Genomic DNA, 24,616 nt, shown 5'->3' on the forward strand with positions numbered 1-24,616 from the left:
CGGGACAAACGCTGCTGGAGTGTGGCCCCTGCCACTCACCGGGCCATGCTCCTTGGCACCGTTTCCCCCCTCCCCCCGCTTCTGTTTTTTTGGGGAGCGGGGGAAGAGGCTGGAAATCCTGGGGTCCCCCGCCAGGGCGGGAGGGTTGGGAAGCCTATTCTTATGTGATTTTGGGCAGTGAGTGGCTTGCTGGCCTTTTGACTGCGGAGGGGGGGGAGAAAGAGAGCCCCAGGTGAGAGAGGCCTGCTTGGGCTGGCTGGATCTGTAGCCAGCCCAAGCAGGCCTCACTCACCCGGGGCTCTCCTTTCTTGCATCAGGTTGCTTTGGCTGGTGGGGGATGGCATATGCTAATAAGTTATGCGAATGAGCTCAGCCACCTATTTTTCTACAAAATAACCTCTCCCCTTACTCATTTCTTTTCTAAACTAAAAAGTCCCAGAGTCTTCAGCCTATCCTCATAGGGAAGGTGTTCCTAGAATTACCATACATTCAACCTCCTCGCTGCATGCCTCTGTTTTAAATTGGGGGGAGGGGGGAAGCATTTGTTAATTGAGTTCTTGCCCTGATTTAAGCTCTATGCTAAATAACATTTTACCATTTTGAAGGCATTTTGAATATTTATATTTTACTTATGAACTGCCTTGATAACGTTTTCATAAAACGGCATGGTGGCATATAAATGACCTAAATAAATAAAGCATATCCAAGGCGTAGAACTGCATTTTATTTGCATCGTAAAACGGCCCTGTATTTATTCACTTAGGGAAATTTTATGCGGCTTCTCCAGGGACCACCTGAGGCAGCTTACAAAATAAAACATCATAAAAACATAAAACATTCGAAGGTGTTAATTAAAACACATCATTTAAAAAATGCAGGCAGGGCATGAAAGCATATATCAGAGAGCAGCTGAAAACGAATAGCGAATTTCAGGCTAAAAGTGTGTGATAAAGATGTTGCTAAAAGAGCTGTCCCTTAATTAAAAGCCTGGGTAAACAAACATTTGGACTTGAGAGTAACGTAAGGCCCAGGCTGGCCTCCTGGGAAAGGGCATTCCAGTTTAAAAGTTTTATTAGTTTTCAGAATAAGGGTAAAACAGGTGCATGGGAATTAGAAAGTTAAAGTAAAAAGAACTGTTCAGAAATATACTTATAGTACGGTCTGCATGAACTTAGATCTTCTTTAAAAAAGTAATGATAACAATTTTTGCTCATTTTATGCTTATTTTCATAATCTATTAAAGAAAAAAAATCTTATACGATTGTAAAGCAGATCTAGAAATGTCTTTCCAAATACAGAGTATTACCTCTCTATATTCAGTAAATATCTTTGGAGATATAATACAAATACGAGTTTACACCACAAAGTCTTACATGTCTAGCCAGACATATAGCTTCTCCCAACATTTCTTTGCATCCTCCTTCGACTTCCCCGCCAACAGCTGAGATAAATAATCTGCTTCTGCCGCCTCCAGAATTTTGCTCATCAGATCAGATCTGGAGGGGATTTCCTGAAGTTTCCATTTCTGTGCCAGAAGAATTCTAGCTGCTGTGTTGAAATGGACAATTTAGCGTCTCATCTCCTTTGTATATGTGCTTGGCAAAATGTTCAATAAAAAAAGTTCTGGTTTGAAATGAATCTGTGTCTTCAAAATTTTTTGTAATAGTTCATGGACCATCTTCCAAAAGTCTTTCACCACCTCACATGTCCACCACATATGGAAAAACGACCCCACCTGCTTTTCACATTTCCAACACTTATTAGACATATTAGGATACATCTTTGCAAGTTTCTGAGGGGTTACATACCACCTATAGAACATTTTGTACAAATTTTCTTTATAGGCTACCGATCTGGTCATTTTAACATTAGATTTCCATAACACTTCCCATTCATCTAACATAATACTACGGCCCAGATTCTTAGCCCACTGGACCATACAGTCCTTCTCATCTTGCATTCTCATTTGTAGTACGAAGGAATATATCTTCGAAATTAGATTCTCTTGAGAACCCAAAAATATTTTATCAAATGCATAGTATTCTTTATTAAAACCCATTATTTTATCTTTGGCATATCTGGATTCTGTTTGCCGTTTCATCCACCAACTCATTTTAATACCAATATCTTCTAGTTCTTCTTTTGATTTCAAACAATTATCCTCTTTCAACAGATCTTCATATTTATATAGCTGGTTTGATTTTATAAGATTTGGTGGAGTAAATGCTTCAACTGGCGAGACCCATTTCAGAATTTTCTGATAAATTTTGGGTTTCAACCATGACCAAACCTGGTATAAGGATTTCCTAAACCAATGATTTTTAAAATATGAGTGACCTTCTAATCTTTGATACCAAAGCTAAGCATGCCAACCCATAGTGAGGTCGTATCCCTCTAACAATAATTGTCTTCTGTCACTTAGAAATGCCCAATCTCTTACCCAGGATAGCACTGAAGCTTTGTAATATAGTTGCCAATCTGGCAAAGCCAGATTGTTTTAGCGTGTTAGAGTGATTTTAATTTGATTCTTGGTTTTTTTCTTTTTCCTTATGAATCCCGAGATCAATTTATTCACCTCTTGAAAGAAGGCATTAGTCAAAAACACTGGTATAGTCTGGAATAAAAATAACAATCTTGATTGAATATTCATTTTTATGGAGGCTATTCTTCCCATCAATGATATATTCAAATCTTGCCATTTTTCCAAGTCTTTTTTAATCTCTATAAGTAGTTTGTCATAATTGTCCATTTTTAATTACTACATTTATTTGAGATTTAGATACCCAAGTATTTCACTTTTTTCTCATGCAAAAAAGCTGATTTTTTCTGAAAGTGTTGGATTGAATCTGTTCTCATATTTTTGGCCAAAAATTTTGTTTTAATATAATTTATCTTCAGGCCTGCCCAGACACCAAATTGTTCAATTTTATCCATCAAGGGGGCGATTGAATCCATTGGTTGTTCCAATATAAAAACCAGATCATCTGCAAATGCCCTCAATTTAAATTGTTCGCCTTTAATCGAGGCCCCCTTAATATTTGGATCTTCTCTAAAGTGATTGTTCAATATCTCCAAAGTCAAAATGAAAAGTAGCGGTGATAATGGACAGCCTTGTCGAGTTCCTTTCTGTATAGGGATTGCTTCTGATAATTCGCCATTAACTCTCACCTTAGCTATTTGAACAGAGTAGATTGATTGTACCACCTTCAAAAAGTCCTCACCACATTCCATTCCCTTCAATTGTTGTATTATAAATTGCCAATGAACGTTATCAAAGGCCTTTTCTACATCCAAGGTTATTAGTACAGCCTGCTTCTCTGGATGTATTTCATAATATTCAATTAAGTTACACATTGTTCTCACATTATCTTTCAAATATCTTCTGGGAAGTAATCCTGCCTGGTCTTGATGTATAACCATTGATAATACTCTTTTCAAATGTTGAACTAGAACTGAGGCAAAAATTTTGTAATCCACATTCAACAGTGAAATTGATCTGAAATTTCTTATGTCTTTCAAGTCCACACCCTTTTTTGGAATTAATGATATTATTGCTTCTTGCCATGATTTTGGAACTTCAGCTTCTTTTTGGATCACTTCTATTAATTGTTTAAATGGTATTAATAAACAATCTTCAAATGCTTTATAGAACTCTGCAGGCAGATCATCTGGTCCAGGTGATTTAGCATTCTTTTGATTCGCTATAGCTTCTCCTAATTCTCTTATTGTCACTGGTTCATTCAGAATTTTCTGCAGTTCTTCAGTAAATTTATTCAGGTTATTCTTTTTGAGATATTCTACCAATTTCTCTTTGTTGGGTTGCTTGGACTCATATAGCTTCTTATAAAATCGCTCCACAATTTTCCTGATCTCTTGTCTTTGAAATTTCTCTTTATTATTTTCATCCCTCAAGACCGTTATTACTCTTTTCACACCTTCGTTTCTCAGTCTGTATGCCAACCATCTTCTGGGTTTATTAGCGAATTCAAAAATGTTTTGTTTAGCAAATCTTAGCTTTTTCTCCACTTCCTCTAGTAACAATAAGTTTAGTTGATTCTGTATTTTCTGGATCCTATCCTGAAGCTCCTGTTTAGTAGGCTGCGCTTTCAAGTCTTTTTCTACTTTCCCTGCTTGTGTCATTAATTTCTGAAAACTCTTTGATTTCTCTTTCTTTTTCTTGGCACTATATCTTATCGCTAAGCCTCTGAAATATGCTTTAGCTGTATCCCATACCACCTGCATCTTCACATCTTGGGTGACATTTTGTTTGAAAAAAGATTCCATTTCTAGTTTAGTATCTTGGAGAAAATTTTTATCTTTCAAAATTTGTGTATTCAACCTCCATTGCCTTCTAAGTTGAGGACCTTTAATCTTAATAGATATTGGATTATGATCTGATATGACTCTTGGTTGAATTTCTACCTCTGATAGATCCTTTACCAAGTCTGTAGAAATCCAGCACATATCTATTCTTGACCAGGATTGATGGCTGGCTGAGTAGTAGGTAAAGTCTTTTGAGTTTGGATACTTTGTTTGCCAAGCATCGATAAGATCCAATTCTTCAGCTAATTTCAAAAAACTTGTTGGGAGCTGGGGACCTTTAGTTTTAGAATTCTTGTCTGTTTTTCTGTCCAGTTGTCTATCAAATACTGCATTCTTCTATTCTTCAAGTCTTCTATTAAGCAATATTCAGAATGTCCCCAATTCAGCAGCATAAGGTGCAAATCCTTAGAGAATTTCCTTGGTGGTCGTTTGGTGCGTAAATATTTGCCAATGAGATTTTTTTACTTTCTATGGTGATTTCCACAAACAACATTCTTCCATCTTCTGAGGCAAATTTAAATAGAGGATTAAATCTATCCTTTACATAAGTTGCCAAACCCCTTTTCTTTTTGTTTGAATCTGTTGCCACAAAAACACTACCAAATTTTTTATTTTTCAAGACATGCTGATCTTTTGCCAAAATGTGCATTTCTTGTAGACAGATTATATCAATATCCAATTTAGTTAAATATTTGAAAGTCTTTCTTCTTTTTGAGGGGGAATAAAGTCCATTGACTTTTATAGAGACTAATTATGCCATTATGGATTTTTTTATCAATATCTTTTTTATCCTTTTTTGTCTGGGCCCGTGTAAAATACTTCCTTGCACCACTTGAATCTTCCCCTTCTGAGAGTTCCTCTTCTTCTTCTTCCTCATCTTCCTTCTTTCTTCTCAATTTTCTCCAAAAAATTCTCAGCTTTAAATACAGAGTTGAACCTGTTCCTATTAATTTGGTATATGAAAAGTAGGCCTTCAGGCATCAGCCAAGTGTATGGTATCTCTCTTTCTCTTAAGAACTTAGTCAACGCTTGATATTCTCTTCTCTTCTGTCTTACTGGCCATGGAATTTCCCTCAGAATATTCATCGGGTTTCCTCCAGTCACCACCATCTTGTCTCTTGCTTGTCTCGAAATATTGTCTCTAATCCTTTTTTTGTAAGTTTCAAATGAATTTCGCCAGCCAATTTATTTCTCCTCATGAAGCTTGAGGGAACCCTCTTGACTTGGTCAATCTCCTATTTTATCTGGGGGAAGCTGCAAGATTGCTGAAAGAGCTTGGCTTAGCATTTTTTGCAGGTCTTCGGATTTCTCTTCTGGGACATTTTGAAATCTTAGCATATAGACTGCTCTATCAATTTCTAGCTGGAGAAGTCTGATATCGTATGTTTTCGGTTTTTCTCCAGTTGTTCCACCTTTTGGGTATTGTCTGTCACTTGTGCATCTAAAGCCTTTAGGGCTTTATTAGTCTCTTCTGTCTGTTTTCTATTTTCATGTAGTTCTTGTTTGATTTCTGTCATTTGTTCTCCTATGTTGTCTACCTTGTCTGTCAGTTGTGCTATAGCTGTTAAAAGGGTATTTTGCATTTCTTTCATATCTCCCTGCATCGTTGAAGTTGTAAGTCTTGCTGTACCAAACGAAAAACTAGGCAACAGGGTTGTTGCTCTACCCTCTCTGTTATCTCTTCGTTTTGGTGCCTCCTTAAACGCCATTATATTGTAAACTCCTATTGTAGTACCACCTTAAGCCACCTGAGGGTGGCACACCACCAATTTAAACTCCTAAGTTTGTTATGGAACACAATGTTCCTTTTTCTGTTGACTATCCCAGAATCTGGCAGAAACTATCAATATTTTGACAAAATAGTAATTGTTTAGAAACTATTGCTAGTCTCTTAGTTCAACAAGTTAGAGACACTGGAAAGTCAAAATAACAGCTGAAGAACACTTTCAACAATGCAATGTTACCATAACACTCTCAAATGTCCAATAGCTCAGTAAGCAACCAAGTCTAGAAAACAACACAAGTCTCTTAGCTTATGTCCTCAAGATAGATTCGATGATTCAGCCAATCCTAATTTTCCAATAGTTCAGGCCAGTGTCTAATGTGAGAGAGTTACAGGCAATAATCCAAGAGATCCAAGGGACCGAGCTTCTCCAAAACCATATGCCCACTATAAATTGTAGATCAAGAAATCACCTCCAGGCAGTCTTCCCTCTTTCAAGGACCATATAAAGAGCCAAAAACAAACCAAAAGGAGATCTTATATCCAACCAGTCCAAAAGGCAAAACAAGGGCCAAATAACATGGAACAAAAAGAAAAAAGTAAATAAAAATAAAATAAAAAAGCCCTAAAATCCACAGGAACATTGAAAAAACAAAAAGGCAAAATTATAATCCAACAGAAAATGGGAAGCTCATGATTAAAGAAAAAAAAAAATACAAAATGACAGAAAGACCCATATATTCCACAACAAAAATATAATCCGCTACAATAAGCCCAACAGAAAAAAACCCACAACATTTAAAAGTTGCCCCAAGCAACTTCTCCTTGTAATCCACTGAAGACAACGTTCTTCCTGACCTTTTAAAACCAGCAGAGATTTATTCAACAGAACCCAACACTCTTATCATCCTCGTCTTCTCCATTAGTTTTGGACATTTAAAACCAACAAAGTTTTATTCAGAATGTAAATCTTACGTCCTTCTGGAATAAACTCCCAATCTTTCTGACTCTATGTCCAGAGTTGTCAAAGGAAAAAGATACAGCTCACCTCCCGGTACCCTCACCCTACAAATCCACTCCACTGTAACTCAGAAAATGAAGGGGTTTTTTTGGGAACTCAGTCAGTTTTGTACATATAAAGTTTCTCCTTGAATAAGAATGGTGTAAACTCTTTGAATTTTAATCCAGAGCGAGATTGTACATTGATATAGAAATCTAGCAAAGTCTTTTAGAAGCATTGAAACAGGGGAAGAAGGAACCAGGTAGTTCCCCCCGCCCTTTCTCCCTTTGCACTCGCCTCTGCCGCCGCTCTGCTTTCTCTAAATTCCGTATAAATAAATCAAAGAGACTTACAATCCAGCAGTGCAATTTCGGTCATTCAATTCAGCTCATGCAGAATCCAGCGCTGAAGAAGCAGAAAAATGAAGAAGAGGAAGGATAAAAAAGAAAAGAAAAGTCCGGTGTTCAACCCTTCAGCCATCAAAATGGCGATCAAGACAGCGAGGTATGCGGCGATGAGGGAGATCGGAATTTATTTCCATCCCTCTTTGAGCCACCAACCTGCACAGACTTCCCCGTGGTCTGTGACTCGAGCCCCCAGTCCCCGGGGTTCCCTCCACTGCCTGATTAAAGAGCGATCCGCAGGAGCAAACCCTAGTCACTCTTTAGCTCAGGTCGCTGAAACCGGAAGTCCTAGGAAAGGGCATTCCATAGGTGAGGTGCCATCACTGAGAAAGCCCTGTCTCTGGTTGCCACCCATCTCATTTCACCTTCAGGCAAGGGTAGGGTTGTCAGGCCCAGGTCCCAGTGGGGGTTCCCTGCTTTTGGGGGTTTAAGAACATAAGAACATAAGAGAATCCATGTTGGATCAGGCCAATGGTCCATCCAGTCCAACACTCTGTGTCACACAGTGGCCAAAAAAACCCAGGCACTATCAGGAGGTCCATTAGTGGGGCCAGGACATTAGAAGCCCTTCCACTGTTGCCCCTCCCAAGCACCAAGAATACAGAGCATCACTGCCTCAGACAGAGAGTTCCAACAATACGCTGTGGCTAATAGCCACTGATGGACGTTTGGTCCATATGTTTATCCAATCCCCTCTTGAAGCTGGCTATGCTGATTGGAATGGACCTCATGTGACAGTCCATTCCAATCAGTTTCAATCAGCTGCCAGCCAAGTAGCTTTTTGCAGATGTCATCACACCAGGACACTCTGGTATTTGGGCAAACTCTATGGTTTTGAGGGCAGAAAACCATAGAGTTTGCCAAAACACCAGAGTGTCCTCTCACAATGTCCCTTCCTACTCCTGGAATGCTACGCAGTTCCCGCCACCGGATGGGCGAGGCACCTGACAGCTCTAGGCAGCGGCACAAGGGCGGGGCTTGTGAGGCAGAGTCTTAAGTGATTTGCTGGATAATATGGGAGGTGGCTATCCTTTAGGTACCCTGGCCCCACTGCCATGTAGGGCTTTCAGGGCTTTCTGAATTCTCATTTTCCTTGCCTGTTCCTGTTGCTTCTGAAGTGTGTGCATATTTCTGTTCTGTTCCACGGGTATTTTACTCCCTCCAGTGGTCGATTCGATATTACATTGCACTGTGTTCAACATTATCTCCCTGCAGATTTAAACTGCAGGTTTTTATGCTGGACAGAAAGTGATGTAATATCAAATCAACCACTGGAGGTAGCAAAAACGTGCAGAAAAGTTTGGTGTCTCTAGCATGCTCAGGTGTATTCTGCCACATCACAAACCTCCCAAACTAAACTGGATCATTTGACACTTAAGAGCTCATGACATTTCGTGGCTCACAAACCAGATGCACCATGAAACTGAAGTGCATTTTCCCAGTCTGTGTCCATCCCTATGGCTTAACCGACTTCACAGGGTTGTGAGAATAAGACCGAGGAGAGGAGAATGATGCAAGCCACTCTGGGTCCCCACTGGGGAGAAAGACGGGATATGAATAAAGTCAATCAATAAAATGCTGCCTTGACTACAGATTCTCATTACCTGGATTTGATTTCAGATTAATGAAAGCTGGTTTGATATTGAATTAGGGAGTACGGCGATAATCTAGGTCTGCTAGAAATTGTTGTGGATTTGCCTCAGCAAAGCAAAGGGCCTCTGTTTCTGAATCATGGTGTTTAAGTTGGAAAGCTGACTCGTGGGATTCTAAAGATGTACAAGGTCTGTGCAAAATCCTTTTGATTGCTTGCCTGCCTCTTTTCCTTCTGCGCTGGCATTGCGATTAAAAAGTGACCTAGTTTTCATCAGGATGGGTTAGTCTGTCTGTAGCAGTAAGAAAGAGCAAGAGTCCATTAGTACCTTAAAGACTTAAACAAAACTCATTAGTACCTTAAAGACTTAAACAAAACTCATGGCAGAGCTTTCAGTGAGTGAGCACTCACCTCTTCAGATACAGCTAGAACAGGGGTGTCAAACATGCAGCTCGGGGGCCGAATCAGGCCCCCAGAGGGCTCCTATCAGGCCCCCAAGCAACTGTCTGTCATCGGCTTCCTTCTCCCTCTTTCTTGCTTCCTTCTGCATCACAGCTTGCATTGCCAGGCTTACTCAATTGCACAGGAACTACAGAGCAAAACTTCTATTTTCTCTGTTGGCTGAGGCTCCTCCCTAGAGGAGGAAAGGGGGGGGAGGCAGAGCTTGTTTTTCCAGGCTCTCTCAATCACACAGTAGAGCTACTGAGCCAAGCGTCTCTCCCTGGGGAAGGAAGGAAAGAGCCAGAGCTTCCTTTGCCCAGTTCCCTAGATCCCTTGGGAGAAATACAAAGAAAGCACCTTTAAGACTGAGTACTAGCATTTTAATCATGTTTTAAGTTTTTAAAATATATATATTTAATTGTGTTTGTGTTCTTTATAAAGTTTACATCTCTGCTACCTAACCTTAAATAAGGTACACACATGGCCTGGCCCAACATGGCTGAGCCCAACCCAGCATTGGCTGGCCCAACAAGATCTCATTTATGTCAGATTCGGCCCTCATAACAAATGAGTTTAACACCCCAGAGCTAGAATGATCCTAATGGAGACAAAAAGCAAGGGCAAAAAACCCCCCAAAGGCATAAGAAGCCCAGCAGAACAGGATCAAAGTCCCTGAGAATCTCTGCAGTAGAAAGTGAAGGTGGTGGGGGGGGGGGGTGATTTTTGCAAGCCCAGTGGAATCAGTTTAATGTACTAGTGCCCAGAAGAACCCAGTGTCATTGTGGCACTGCCAGCTCAGCAGGACTAATGTCTTGCTCAGAATCACACAGAAGGGGGGTTGCAAACTCAGCATAACCAATGTAATGTATTAGTGCCCAGCAGAATCCTGTGGCAATGTGGCAATGCCAGTTCAATCACAATTCAAGGAAGGGGGGACATTTTTGCAATCCCAGCAGGACTACTACAATATACAGAGTGCCCAACAGTACAAGGGCAATCACAGTGCAACCGGTGGAATGCCATCTCCTGGGAGGAGCGAAAAAGTTCTGGGAGTGAAATGACAACCTGTCAATCCCCTTTGAGAGCTGCCATTCCAGCTCCTGAACACTTCTGCTACTCCCAAAGACCGTCATCCCCATCTGGGGGATATTGCAAGCTCTGTGCAAGAACATGGAAACACAGGGACTCCACAAAGGGGTGGGAGCTCTTGAAATTGGCAAGTATAAATGCTTGAAAAAGATCAGAGTGTTTCCACTCCAGGAGAATTCTGCCCTCCCTATTGCTTTGAAGTTTGGTAAAGAAGAAGAAGAATTGCAGATTTATACCCTGCCCTTCTCTCTGAATCAGAGACTCAGAGCGGCTTACAATCTCCTATATCTTCCCACCACCACAACAGGCACCCTGTGAGGTAGGTGGGACTGAGAGGGCTCTCACAGCAGCTGCCCTTTCAAGCAGGGCTGGATTAACAGTTAGGCAAAGTAGGCACTGGCCTATGGACCCCCATGCCTTTAGGGGCCCCAGGCTGGCGCCCCTCCTCGTTTTCCTCCTACTTGCAGTCCTCCCAGCCTGCACACATAGCCAGCAACTGAGCTGCTCTTTGTCCAACTTGCCTGGTGTGGTTGCTGGCATTGTCTCCAAGTTTTCCTCTCTCTACTTTTCCCCCACAGCTTTGTTAAAGGGGCTTTTGAGAAGGTACCTGCAGGTTGCAGTGGGGGCCGTGGGCAGCAGGGCAGGTGCTCCAACTCTGAGATAATTTGCCAGGGAGCCCCCAAGATTTTGACTGCCTAGGGGCCTGTATAGGGTTTAATCCAGCACTGTTTTCAAGGACAACTCCTGCGGTAGCTATGGCTGACCCAAGGCCATTCCAGTAGGTACAAGTGGAGGAGTGGGGAATCAAACCTGGTTCTCTCAGATAAGAGTCCGCGCACTTAACCACAACACCAAACTGGCTCTTGAACAGAGACAGTCTGTCTGGAAATTCATGAACCTCCACAAACAGCTTGAAAGTTTGTGCTGGTTGACCAGTCATGAATTTCACTTCACGAACCACGAACCAACCAAAGTTTATCACAGACTTTAGTTTGTGAGCCAGTTCATGCCCATCCCTAAACCTCCGTTTCAGGTGGGTAACTGTGTTGCTGTACAACAGAAGAACAAGATTCAAGTCCAGTGGCACCTGTTAAGACCAACATCACAGTGTTTTTGTGAAGAAAAATGGGGAAAGGAGATTGCTTCATGACACTCCAACTCCTTAGGGGATGGTTGCATAAAGATGTACTACATGGATAAATGGGTTCTTTGTCTGATCCAGCAGGGCTCTCCTTGTGTTTTCAGTGGGGCTGCCAACTCCAGTTTGGGAAATTCCTGGAAATCTGAGAGTGGGGGCTGAAGACTGTGGTGTTTGGGGAGACCTCACCCAGGGTATAACACCATAGAATTCTCCCGCCAAAGGAGTCATTTTCTCTAGGGGAACTGATCTCTGTTGTCTGGAAAGCAGATTTAAAACTGGGATTTCTCCAGGCCTCACCTGGAGGTTGGAAAGCCTAATTCTCAGTGATGTGAGAAACTCCCACAAAATATGGGTATTCCATTTCACACCACAAAGGTAATGTCACAATGAGTCCTAAATGGACATTTAATGGGTACAACCGAGACTGAAACAGAATTTGAGTCACAACCTCAAAGGCTGTGACCTGCATAGCCCAGGCTAGCCCAGTTTCATGAGATCTTGGAAGCCTGGCAAGGCTGACCCTGGTTAACATTAGGATGCGAGACCAGCAAGGAAGTCCAGGGACACTATACAGAGGCAGCAATTGCCAACCACCTCTGAACCATTTATTGCTGTGAAAACCCTATGGGTGGGTCTCCATAAGTGAGCCATGACTTGACGGCACTTTCCACCACAGCGATTTAATGACTAAGAACATAAGAGAAGCCATGTTGGATCAGGCCAATGGCCCATCCAGTCCAAAACTCTGTGTCACACAGTGGCCACAAAAACCCAGGTGCCATCAGGAGGTCCACCAATGGGACCAGGACACTAGAAGCCCTCCCACTGTTGCCCCCCCCCCCAAGCACCAAGAATACAGAGCATCACTGCCCCAGAGAGTTCCAAGAATACCCTGTGTCTAATAGCCACTGATGGTTCTCTGCTCCATGTTTTCCAGAGTTTCAGCTTCCATGAGCCAAAGTACACTTCCTCAGAGACAATCAAAGCCTATTATTCTTGACTCACATGAAGCTGTCCTGAGGAAAAGCGGGATCGCTTGTGTATGCCTTGTCGCATTTCTCTGATAATTCAGTTCCCAATTCTGAGAGCCAGCTCTCCCATATTTTATTTAATTGCAGCCACCAAGAATCCTCCTGCAAACCTCTTTGTGGATTCTGAGACTCCCAACAGCCTACAAGTCCATTGGAGTCCTCCAGAGGGCACCGTGCAGCACTACAGACTCACCTACACCCCAGAAACCAGCCAGAAGCACCAGGAGATGGTGAGTTTTGTGGACTGTAAAATCTTCTGATCTGAGAGCCAGTTTGGTGTAGCGGTTAAGTGCACAGACTCTTATCTGGGAGAACCAGGTTTGATTCCCACTCCTCTACTTGCACCTGCTAGCATGGTCTTGGGTCATCCATAGCTCTCACAGAGCTGTCCTTGAAAGGGCAGCTTCTGGGAGAGCTCTCTCAGCCTCACCCACCTCACAGGTTGCCTGTTGTGGGGGAGGACAGTAAAGGAGATTGTGAGCCGCTCTGAGACTCTGAGATTCAGAGTGAAGGGCAGGGTATAAATCCAATATCATCATCACCACCACCATCATCGGTTGTTTTGCAGAAAAATAGGAGGTGGAGCTCATTAGCATATGCTGCCCTCCCCACCAGCCAAAAGCAACCTGATGAAAGAAAGGAGAATCCTGGGTGAGCAAGGCCTGCTTGGACTGGCTTAGAGCTCCAGCCAGCCCAAGCAGGCCTTGCTTGCCCAGGGCTTTCCTAGGCTGCCCCCCTCCCAGTCAAAAGGCCAGCAAGCCACCCACCACCTAAAATCACATAAGAGGTGGAGAAAGGGTGGCGTGAACTTTTCCAGGGGTTGATGAGGGCTGCTGGGGGTGTGGCAAAGCTCCTGGTGGCTGGCTGGCTGCCAGCTCTCCTAATCCAGGAATTGTTATGCAGCTGCACCTACTATCCAATGGACAAGGTAGGTGGGGAGGAGAGGGAACCATCAGAAAGGTTTAGGAGGTGTGCTCCTGTGAGCTCCTGCTGAATCTGAGGCATCATCATCATCTGGCTAGCTCAGGCTAATCCTGATCTTGTCTGATTTAGGAAGCTAAAATGGGTCAACCCTGGTTAGGACTTGGATGGGAGACCACCAAGGCGGTCCAGATTCACTACACACCTGAGCACACATGCCTTATACTGAGTTAAATTCTTGGTCCATCAAGGTCAATATTGCCTACTCAGACTGGAAGCAGCTATCCAGGGTTTCAGGCAGAGGTCTTTCACATCACCTGTTGCCTGGTCCTTTTAACTGGATATGCTGGGGATTGAACCTGGGACCTTCTGCATACAGAGCAGAAGCTCTATCACTGAGTCACAGTCCTTCCTCCACAGAGGCAGGCAGTGACAAACCACCTCTGTTTGTCTGCCCTAACCTGGATGTCCCAGGTGAGCCTAATCTCAGAAGCTGTGGGGTTGGTCCTGATTGGATGAGAGACCTCCAAAGAAGTCCAGGGTTGCAATGCAGAGTCAGGCAATGGCAACCCACCTCTGAATGTCTCTTGCCTGGAAGACCCTTTGGGATCGGCATAAGTTGGTTGCAACTTGATGGCAGAAAAAGAGACATCTTCTACGGCAAGATGTCTTTTCCTGGGTCCTGAAGATTCTGCTTCAGCCACCAGCTGCAAAAGGAGAGTAACCCCTCCTAGGGCTGTTTCATTTGTGCCTTAAACCTATACCTCATCTAATGACACCAGAGTCAGGATAAATTACAGTAGAAAGGATAAAATGTCCACCAAGGGGAAAAATGTTATTCGAAGTAACACACATTCAATGTATTACAGCCTGAGCCAAGGTTAAATAGCCACTGTTGAAGACTGGAGTAAAAAGTAGGGTGGGGAGAGAGAAATACTTTACAAATTGTTTTGAAAGTATGTAAACCTGAGCCAGTTTCAGTGGGGAGGGTGGGATATTTCCGTTAATTTATATAAATAGAGACAGACAGGTGATAGATAGATAGATAGATAGATAGATAGATAGATAGATAGATAGATAGATAGATAGATAGATAGATAGATAGATAGATAGATAGATAGAGGGATAGAGGGATAGAGGGATAGATGGATGGATGGATGGATGGATGGATGGATGGATGGATGGATGGATGGATGGATGGATGGATAGATAGATAGATAGATAGATAGATAGATAGATAGATAGATAGATAGATAGATAGATAGATAGATAGATAGATAGATAGATAGATAGATAGATAGATAGATAGATATGAAGCTGCCTTATACTGAATCAGACCCTTGGTCCATCAAAGTCAGTATTGTCTACTCAGACTGGCAGCGGCTCTTCAGGGTCTCAAGCTGAGGTTTTTCACACCAATTTGCCTGGACACTTTTTTGGAGATGCCGGGGATTGAACCTCGGACCTTCTGCTTACCAAGCAGATGCTCTACCACTGAGCCACCATCCCTTCCCTAATAGATAGATAGACAGACAGACGGACGGACAGACAGACAGACAGACAGACAGACAGACAGACAGACAGACAGACAGATTAGAGAGAGAGAGATAGAAAAGCCTCCCACTGTGCCCCCTCCTGCACCAAGAATACAGAGCATCACTGCCCTGAGCATAAGAACGTAAGAGAAGCCATGTTGGATCAGGTCAGTGGCCCATCCAATTCAACACTCTGTGTCACACAGTGGCCAAAACCTAGGTGCCATCAAGAGGTCCACCAGTGGGGATGAAACTCCAGAAGCCCTCCCACTGTTGCCTCCCCCCAAGCACCAAGAATACAGAGCATCACTGCCCCATCTATAGTGTTCCATCTATACCCTGTGGCTCATAGCCACTGATGGACCTGTGCTTCATATGTTTGTCCAAACCCCTCTTGAAGCTGTCTATGTTTGTAGTCGCCACCACTTCCTGTGGCAGTGAATTACTGTTTTGTGTCATCCAAATGAGACTTGAATGTCACAAGGAAGTCGTTAGGCTGTAAGACTTACCTTGTTTTCTTCCACAGATAATGCTTTCGGGGAAAAGCCGGGCCGTCACACTTCACTCACTCCTTCCTGGTACAGTGTACACCGTGACAGTTTCTGCAGTCTACGCCACAGGAGAGAGTGATCCCATCTCTATGACTGGCCAGACAGGTAGTAAAATCAGAGGCTTCCTTATCTTCTGTTTTTTGTATCTTGTTTCAAACATTCCCAGGCTAACCTATTTCTCGAGGTCGTTGTAAGGAGGAAAGAACCACCCATGCGTGCCACTCTGGTCTTCTTGAAAGAAGCATGTGATAAAACGTAGCCGACAGACTGGAGTGCTCTCTGTAAGAACTTCAAAAGTTATCTGTTTCATTTTTATCCCACAGCTCTTCCAAGGAGTTCAGAGCAGCCTTTTTAAATTTCACAACAGCCCTTTGAAGCAGGCTACATGGATCTGTTGTAACCTGTCTTGCACCAGGAGGAAAAGGGGGATGCAAATGTTGTAATCAGGGGTGGAATTCTAGCAGGAGCGCCTTTGCATATTAGGCCACACACCTGATGTAGCCAATCATCCAAGAGCTTACAAAAAAGAGCCTTGTAAACTCTTGGAGGATTGGCTACATCTGGGGTGTGTGGCCTAATATGCAAAGGTGCTCCTGCTAGAATTCCACCCCTGGTTGTAATAATTAAATTACTTGAGAAACTGTGCATATCCCAACATCCTAGCATGCTTTCTGGATAGAATTAGCCTCTTTTATTACATTTACATCCCCCCAGTATTCCCATCCAGGCATTTCCACCCTAGCCTACCTCACAACATTATCAACTCTATAAATATTTTCAGAACGTACATAACAGACATGCTCTGTCCCATTCCCTGCTGGTCTTCAGTGGGACAAACTTAATGTTGTACACACAACAAGGTATATGAGCATCACCTACTGTAGGAGCATCAGTAAAAATTAGACACTGTCATATATGAGCTGGAAGCCTCTTGGCCTGACTACTGTAATACGCTTCACATGGGGCTGTGCTTGAAGACTGTCTGGAACAGGGGTGGCTAAACTTGTTTAACATAAGAGCCACATAGAATAAACATCAGATGTTTGAGAGCTGCAAGACACAAATGCCAGATGTTTGAGAGCCACAAGACGAGGAGGGAAGGAAGGAAAATAGAGGTGGAAGGAAAGCAACTTTAACTTTAAATGCATTCTCCAAGCTGCCAGCTGGCTTGGCATGGAAAAGTGTTTTAAAGAGACACATGCCCTCTTCAAGCTGGCCGATGGGGTGGTGAGGGCATTGAGAGCCACACAACATGTGTGAAAGAGTCATAGGTGGCTCTCAAGTCACAGTTTGGCCACCCCTGGTCTCGAAACTTCATTCTGTCCAGAATGCTGCAACGTGATTTTTGTAGGATTCTGACTGTGTGGATTGTGTCAACAAAGCCCAAGGAGCAACAGCATGGAACCACAAATGCCAACATGTGCCATTGCACAAGTGTTTGTATATTTGTTTAAAATACATCTAGGAACAGTGCCCTTTTGCGTTTGTGATTCCACAGCTTGAATCTTATGCTCATGTGAATGTTTTCTCTCACTTCTGTTCCTTCAAGTTAGTGTTCAGGAACTCAGTGTATAGACAATCTTTCAGAGGCTGATTCATCCGTCTTGATTTTATCCCAGCATGCCTTTCATGCTGTCGCCTTGGTCTGTTTGTTTGAGGGCATGAATTGGGCCCAAGAAGATGTGACATGAGATTTGTGCAAAGTGTGATGAGACCCAGGAAGTTCGAGAGTGCGAATTGTGCCCAGGATACGCTGGGTAATTGCTCAGCAAATTGCTTATAGGGTTGCCAGGTCGGACTTCAGAAATATCTGGAGGCTTTGGGGGTGGAGCTAGGAGTAAGGTTGTGACAAGCTTAATTGAACTCCCAAGGGAGTTCTGGCCATCACATTTAAAAGGACCGCACACCTTTTCAATGCCTTCCCTCCATTAGAAATAATGAAGGATATGGGCACCTTCTTTTGGGGCTCATAGAATCGGACCCCTTGGTTCAATGTTTTTGAAACCTGGGGGGGGTGTGTGTTTTGAGGAGAGGCATCTGATGCTATGCTGAAAATTTGGTGCCTCTACCTAAAAAAAGACACCCCCCCAGCCCCAGATACTCACAGATCAATTCATCATTATATCCTATGGGAATCAGTCCCCATTGAGTATAATGGAGAGTCCAGCAGACCTTTTCCAACCCATTCCCTGCCTTTTGATGACCCTGAAGTGGGGGAGGGACTCCAGACTGGGGGATCCCCTGCCTCAGACTGGGGATTGGCAACCCTATAGCTAGTCGGTAGGCAGGCTCTAGACTCTCCCTCACCCTAGGCAAGGCTAACTTCTGCCCCCCCCCCCACTGATTATGTCACAAAATCACATGGGGGGTGCCCAATTTGGCACCCCCGAAGGCTGGCACCCTAGGCAATCGCCTAGTTTGCTAATGGCAAGGCCAGCCCTGTTGGTAGATAAGTAAAGAAACACAGCAGCAACCTGATGGATGGGTGAGGGAAAGTATCTCCAGATTTTTTCAGGCTTTCCTTGGTATAGTTTGGTGTAGTGGTTAAGTGTGTGGACTCTTATCTGGGAGAACTGGGTCCGATTCCTCACTCCTCCACTTGCAGCTGCTGAAATGGCCTTGGGTCAGCCATAGCTCTCGTAGGAGTTGTCCTTGAAAGGGCAGCTGCTGGGAGAGCCCTCCCAGCCCCACCCACCTCACAGGGTGTCTGTTGTGGGAGGAGAAGATAAAGGAGATTGTAAGCCGCTCTGAATCTCTGATTCAGAGAGAAGGGCAGCTATAAATCTGCAATTCTGCTTCTTCTATCTTTTCCTCGACTATCTGGTTTCGCTTTTGGAGCCTGGGATTAAACTCATTTTTAGTCAGATTTCATTTTCAGAAGGGCATCACTCTGCATCTTTGTTTGTTTGGTTTTTTTGCTAGCCCCAGCCATGGCCAGGTTGCCCACATCAAGAGGATCCATCCTGTTCAAAACTGATGGTAAGGCCTTATACTTAATAAGAGTATTTTATACTTAATACTTAATAAGAGTATTTTCTAGCTCCTTCATGGTTGCCTTTCCCAATCTCAGCCTTCTGGTTTCTTGTTTGCACAGTCCCCCTTTTGGTTGCTCATGGAGCCAAGGAATAGGGAATCTGAAACTTCCATTTCTTCCCTGTCATCCAATGTATTGCTCTTTTATAATGGTGTATCAGAATAACGTTTTACACTGACATACTCAAATAAGGGATATTGGCTATTTGTCTCATTACATATACTTAACCCATTTTCATTTTATGTATTTTTGTTTTCTAACGGCAGACTAGAATGATGTTTATAATGTATAGACTGATGTTGATAAGTGGATTGGGTGGACTACAACTAGGATATACATGTCCTTTTGTGATTTACCTGGATTTGCAGAAACACCATTTGGCAAGGAACTGTCTTACCTTTTATGGCTATCCAGATGAAATGGCCAAGCCACACTGTTTTATGTGACCCTGTGATCAGTTAGTTTGCCCTCTTAATCAACAAACTGCTTGTATTCCAGCCACAATACCTGATCCCCTCGTCTGATGAAGTGTGCCTAGAGAGCACACAAAAGCTTACGTTCTAAATAAAACTTGGTTGGTCTTCAAGGTGCCACTTGATTCCTGCTTTGTTCAGTCCCTAAAGTTGCGTATAGAAGCCGTTTATTTGTCTTTCTGGTGGTCTACAGTATCTGTAAGATTCTCCTCCAGCACCACATTTCAAATGAACAGTCTTCCTAAAACGGTGTAAAAAAAGAAGAGTTCCTTTGGAATCCAATGCCAGGGGCCTGATTGCCAGATTTTGACATTTATAAAGCTTTTTTTCAGCGCTTGGAATAATTTTGCTGCAATCTGAAGTCGCAGGCGATGTTTTTGCCTGGTTTCTCAAGGTGAAACAAAAGCAAATCCACAAGGCACGGAGTGATTCTCAAGAAATATCTGGCATTCTGCAGCAAGAGGATATTTATTTCTATGCCCTTGGCGGAAAAGGGAGGCTGCAAATGTATTTCAGAAAGTCTTTCAATTAAATCCCTTCCTCTTTAAAATGCTTTATTAATGTGAGATCGTCAGGGATGTCTCTTCAAATGACTGGCTATAAAATACATTTGGAAGAGGGTTCGCTAGCAAATGTTGAACAAACTAGGCTATAAAAAAAAATCTGTCGGGGAGTCAATTGTAAAATACAGATGTCACCAAAATTGGCTTTGCGGCTTTTGGGACAGCAAAAGGTTCCTCTCTAGGATGTTTGTTGGAGAAGCACAGCAAAGGGGGAAAAAATGAATTGGCTTTAACAGCAAATCAAGAACCATTTGGACCAAGTTATAGCATCAACAGTCCCGTGGCGCAGAGTGGTAAAACTGGAGTACTGATCCCAGCAGAAGTTGGGTTCATGTAGCCAGCTCCAGGTTGACTCAGCCTTCCATCCTTCCAAGGTCGGTAAAATGAGTACCCAGCTTGCTGGGGGGAAAGTGTAGATGACTGGGGAAGGCAATGGCAAACCACCCTGTAAAAAGTCTGCCGAGAAAACGTTGCGAAAGCAACGACACCCCAGAGTCGGAAACAACCGGTGCTTGCACAGGGGACTACCTTTACCTTTATGGCACCAAACTTTTCACTACTCTACTACTTGATGTAGGAGAGGGATAGACTCTGCGTTTCAAGACCTGCAGAGAAGGGCGGGGTATAAATCTGCAGTCTTCTTCTTCTAATGGCTCCAATGAGCCAGGCAGGAACTAACAATCCACATGAAACGCAGAGTCACACATACGCAACTGTCACCATGGCTAGTAGCATGGCTAGTTATCCTCGGTGAATCTATCTAAATCCCTTTTTAAAACCTGTTTATTCCTGAGACCATCACTATATCCTCTGGCAGTGAATTCCACCTCTTGGCATAAAGTAACATTTCCTTTTTTCCATCCTGAACTTACTACCCACCAGCTTCACTGGATGCCCTTGGGTTGTGGTATTTGAGGAGAGGGAGAAAAAGTTCTCTTTGGCTGGGTCCAGACCGGCATTTTAAGGCAACACAGAGACGGGACCCAGGTGGATTAAAAAAAAATCAAATCCAAACATGCACAACTGCTCAGCAGTGGCTCTACAGCACATGGCGCCCTAGGCAAGCTCCCCCCCCATGCTCTGCTCACCCCCTGTCATGCTCCGCTTGCCCCCCACGCTTTGCTCACCCCCCCAACTTGCCACGACAACGCTGAGCCCTACTACCGGCTTCTCGCAACCGCGTCTGCGCATTTTGTGAAGAAACAGATGGAGGAGGCTTCTCCCTCCTCCTTTCCTGAACCGGAAGTGAGGGGGTTGCAAAGTCTCCTCCATCCGTCTCTTTACAAAATACACAGACACTGCTGTGAGAAGCTGGTAGTAGGGCTCAGCGTTGTCACGGCGAGCTTCAGGAGGGAGGGGGCAGCTGGAGCATGGCGGAAAGGACGGGGCTGGCGGCAGCAGTGGCAGGGGGGAAGGAGGCAAATCTAGGCGGTTGCCTAGGGCACCAGAAGGGAGGGAGCCCAATTCGGCGCCCCCTCCCTCCTGGCACCCTAGGCAACCGCCTAGTTTGCCTAGTGGATGAGCCGGCCCTGAATCTGCCACCCGTCCTGCTCCTGTACTCAACCTGTTCTTAGGCATCTCAGCCACGGGTCAAAAAGCTACCACTTCTGAAGTGGTAGCAAATTTCTCAGCAGCACGACATCTGCCTCAGTGGGCGTTTCAGTGAGGGGGCGTGGCATATGAGTTCCGCCACCTATTTTTCTACAAAACTACCCCGACTACAATAGTCTGACTGCGCCAAGGTGCCCCACAGGCAGGATAGGGGCACCTTGTGCTGGAACGTGTGGAGTGGATTTGGCCACTGCTTTCCAAACACCTCCCATGCACCCCAAGCTGCTAGTCTGGAACCAGCACTTTTGTCTCAGATAGACTTTTCCAGAAGCAAATAACTGCTGGGCTTTGGTTTTTGAAGGAGTCTTTTTTTCCGTTGAACCCATTTAAATGGAGAGCACTTTAGAACTCTTCAACCCACGAGCCTTTGATTCTTCCTCGCCGATCTCTGATTTGTATGAGTGGCAGTTCCCAATTCTTGATTCCCTGGCTCAAAGGATAAGAGGAGATATCGCTAGGGATTTCCTGCAAGAGGGGAATGGCCCAGCATGTGGCAAAGCACTTCGATTTTGTTCAAAATAGCTCATTTATGTCGTGCACAATGCCGTTGACGAACGGCATGGAGAGGAGGTAGAAAAATACGCTCCCTTGCAAATGTTGCAATTAATATTAATACACCCGCATGATTGTCTGGCCTGTGTTTCTTGGCAAATAAACAACTCCTTTTGTTTAAGATAAAAACAGCATCTTATAGATGGTCTGAAAAAGAGAAGATGGACAGGAAGGACACCTCCTTCCATAGGTTCCAAGTGAGCCAACTGTGGTAGGGTTGCCAACTTCCAGGTATTAGTTGGAGAGCTCCTGCTATTATAATTCATAGAATCATAAGGTTGGAAGGGACCTCCAGGGTCATCTAGTCCAACCCCCTGCACATGCAAGAAATTCACAAATACCCCCCCCCCCCATTCACAGGATCCACATTGCTATCAGATGGCCATCTAGACTCTGTTTAAAAACCTCCAAGGAAGGAGAGCCCACCACCTCCCAAGGAAGCCTGTTCCACTGAGGAACTGCTCTAACGGCCAGGAAGTTCTTCCTAATGTTGAGCCAGAAACTCTTTTGATTTAATTTCAACCCATTGATTCTGGTCCTACCTTCTGGGGCGACAGAAAACAATTCCACACCATCCTCTATAGGACAGCCCTTCAAGTACTTGAAGATAGTGATCAGATCACCTCTCAGCCGCTTCCTCTCCAGGCTAAACATGCTCAGCTCCTTCAACCTTTCTTCATAGGACTTGGTCTCCAGGTGACAGATATCAGTTAAACTGGAGAAAATGGATGCTTCAGAAGCTGGACTCTATGGTATTCTACCTCACTTAACTCTCTCACCACCCTCCTCAGCCTGCACCCCCAAAATCTCTAGGTATTTCCCAACCTGGAGCTGGCAACTCTAAACTGTGGTCATTCGGCAGCCTTCTGTTGGCTGTCCCACCACATAGGGTGGCCCAGCTGGCATCAACCACTTTTGGGGGGTGATTCTCTCCCACCCCCAACTGGCCTGAAAGATGATGTGACAAGTCACCCAGAAGTGAACGTGAAGAATTCCACATTCATCCTCCATGAATCTATCTAATCCCCTTTTGAAAGCTGTTTATTCCTGTGGCCATCCCTACATCCTCTGGCAGCGAATTCCATCTTTTCACCACTCTCGGTGCAAAGTAGTATTTCCTTTTTCCGTTCTGAACCTACTGCCCACCAGCTTCATTAGATGCCCTTGCATTCCAGTATTTGGGGAGAGCGAACTTCCTGGAGATTTGGTGGGGATGGAGTGGAGCCTGGGAAGGGCAGAATTTGGGAATGGGAAGGACTCTCAGCAAGGCATGATGCCGTAAAGCCCTTCTTCCGAAGCTGCCATTTTCTCCAGAACTCTGCCATTTTCTCCAGAACTCTTGTATCCTGGAGATGAGTGGAAATTCTGAGAGAGAGCCAGGCACCATCTGGAGGCTGGCAACCGTAGCTTGTCTGAGAGTTTAATTTAATTTAATGTTTGGATTTGTATCCTGGCCTTTCCCGGATGTGGGCTCAGGGCGGCTTACAACAAAATTTAACACATATTACAGATTAAAATATGTTGTTGTTGTTCAGTCACACAGTCGATTCCGACTCTTTGTGACCCCATGAACCAAGTCATGCCAGACCCTCCTGGCTTCCACCATCCTCTGAAGTCTGCTCAAATTCGAGTTTGTTACATCAGTAATACTGTCCGGACATCTCATCTTTTGCCCTCCTCTTCTTCTTTTGCCTTCTGTCTTTCCCAGCATCAGGGTCTTCTCCAGGGAGTGCTCCCTTCTCATTTGGTGGCCAAAGTATTGGAGCTTCAGCTTCAGCGTCTGACCTTCCAGGGAACAATCTGGGTTGATTTCCCTTAGGACTGACTGATTTGATCTTCTTGCAGTCCAAGGGACTCTCAAGATTAAAATATAGGAACATCATAAAAAATGTAAAAATATAAAAGCCTGAGAGCAGTATAAGATATCGACAATCATACACAGGAAGGCGTGGCCACAACAATAGCCTATAGGCCAATATCTGGCAGTGTAACACATATCACAGTAATGGTAAAAATGTTGGGGAGACAACTAATAACTAGAGGACACCCACCGGATCAATTAAAAGCCTGGAGGAAGAGCTCTGTCTTAGAGGCACTGCAAAACTTCTGTAAGTCCCGCAGGTTCCGGATGTCTAGGGGAGCTCATTCAACCAGGTAGGGGCCTAGACTAATAAGGCCCTAGCCCTCGTCAAAGTCCCGCAGGGCCTGGATGTCTAGGGGAGCTCATTCTACCAGGTAGGGTCCTAAACTAAAAAGGCCTTAGCCCTCGTCAAAGTCCTGCAGGGCCCGGATGTCTAGGGGAGCTCATTCCACCAGGTAGGGGCCTAAACTAAAAAGGCCCTAGCCCTCATCAAAGCCAACCAGATGTCCTTAGGGACCACAAGATGTTGTGCAGTGGATCTCAAAACTGGGCGGGGCGGGCTCATATAGAGAGAGGCAGTCCTGAAGATATGCTGGCCCCTGGCCGTATAGGGTCTGCATGGAACTTCCCTTCACATGTTCATCGGGGGGGGGGGGATGTATTCTGCTATGATCATCACATGGAAATTATATTATTGATAGCTTTTGTCTCCTTTCATTCTGCAGCCTGTCCTGCCCTCAACTCCGCTGACGGCTCTCTACGAGGTACGGCT

At 44.2% G+C, this 24,616-nt stretch overlaps 1 protein-coding gene across 1 annotated transcript in view; it reads left to right on the top strand.

The window, feature by feature from the left end:
• Positions 1–24,616, top strand: part of COL20A1 (collagen type XX alpha 1 chain) — a 219,977-nt gene that overhangs the window by 96,143 nt on the left and 99,218 nt on the right. Inside the window, exons 19-22 of the mRNA XM_060230663.1 lie at positions 12,831–12,973; positions 15,726–15,855; positions 18,673–18,729; positions 24,570–24,608. Of these exons, the coding sequence (XP_060086646.1) occupies positions 12,831–12,973; positions 15,726–15,855; positions 18,673–18,729; positions 24,570–24,608 (369 nt within the window). The remainder of the gene's footprint in view (positions 1–12,830; positions 12,974–15,725; positions 15,856–18,672; positions 18,730–24,569; positions 24,609–24,616) is intronic.

This window comes from Heteronotia binoei, chromosome 2 (genome assembly GCF_032191835.1).
Source record: "Heteronotia binoei isolate CCM8104 ecotype False Entrance Well chromosome 2, APGP_CSIRO_Hbin_v1, whole genome shotgun sequence".
In the NCBI taxonomy this organism is placed as follows: Eukaryota; Metazoa; Chordata; class Lepidosauria; order Squamata; family Gekkonidae; genus Heteronotia; species Heteronotia binoei.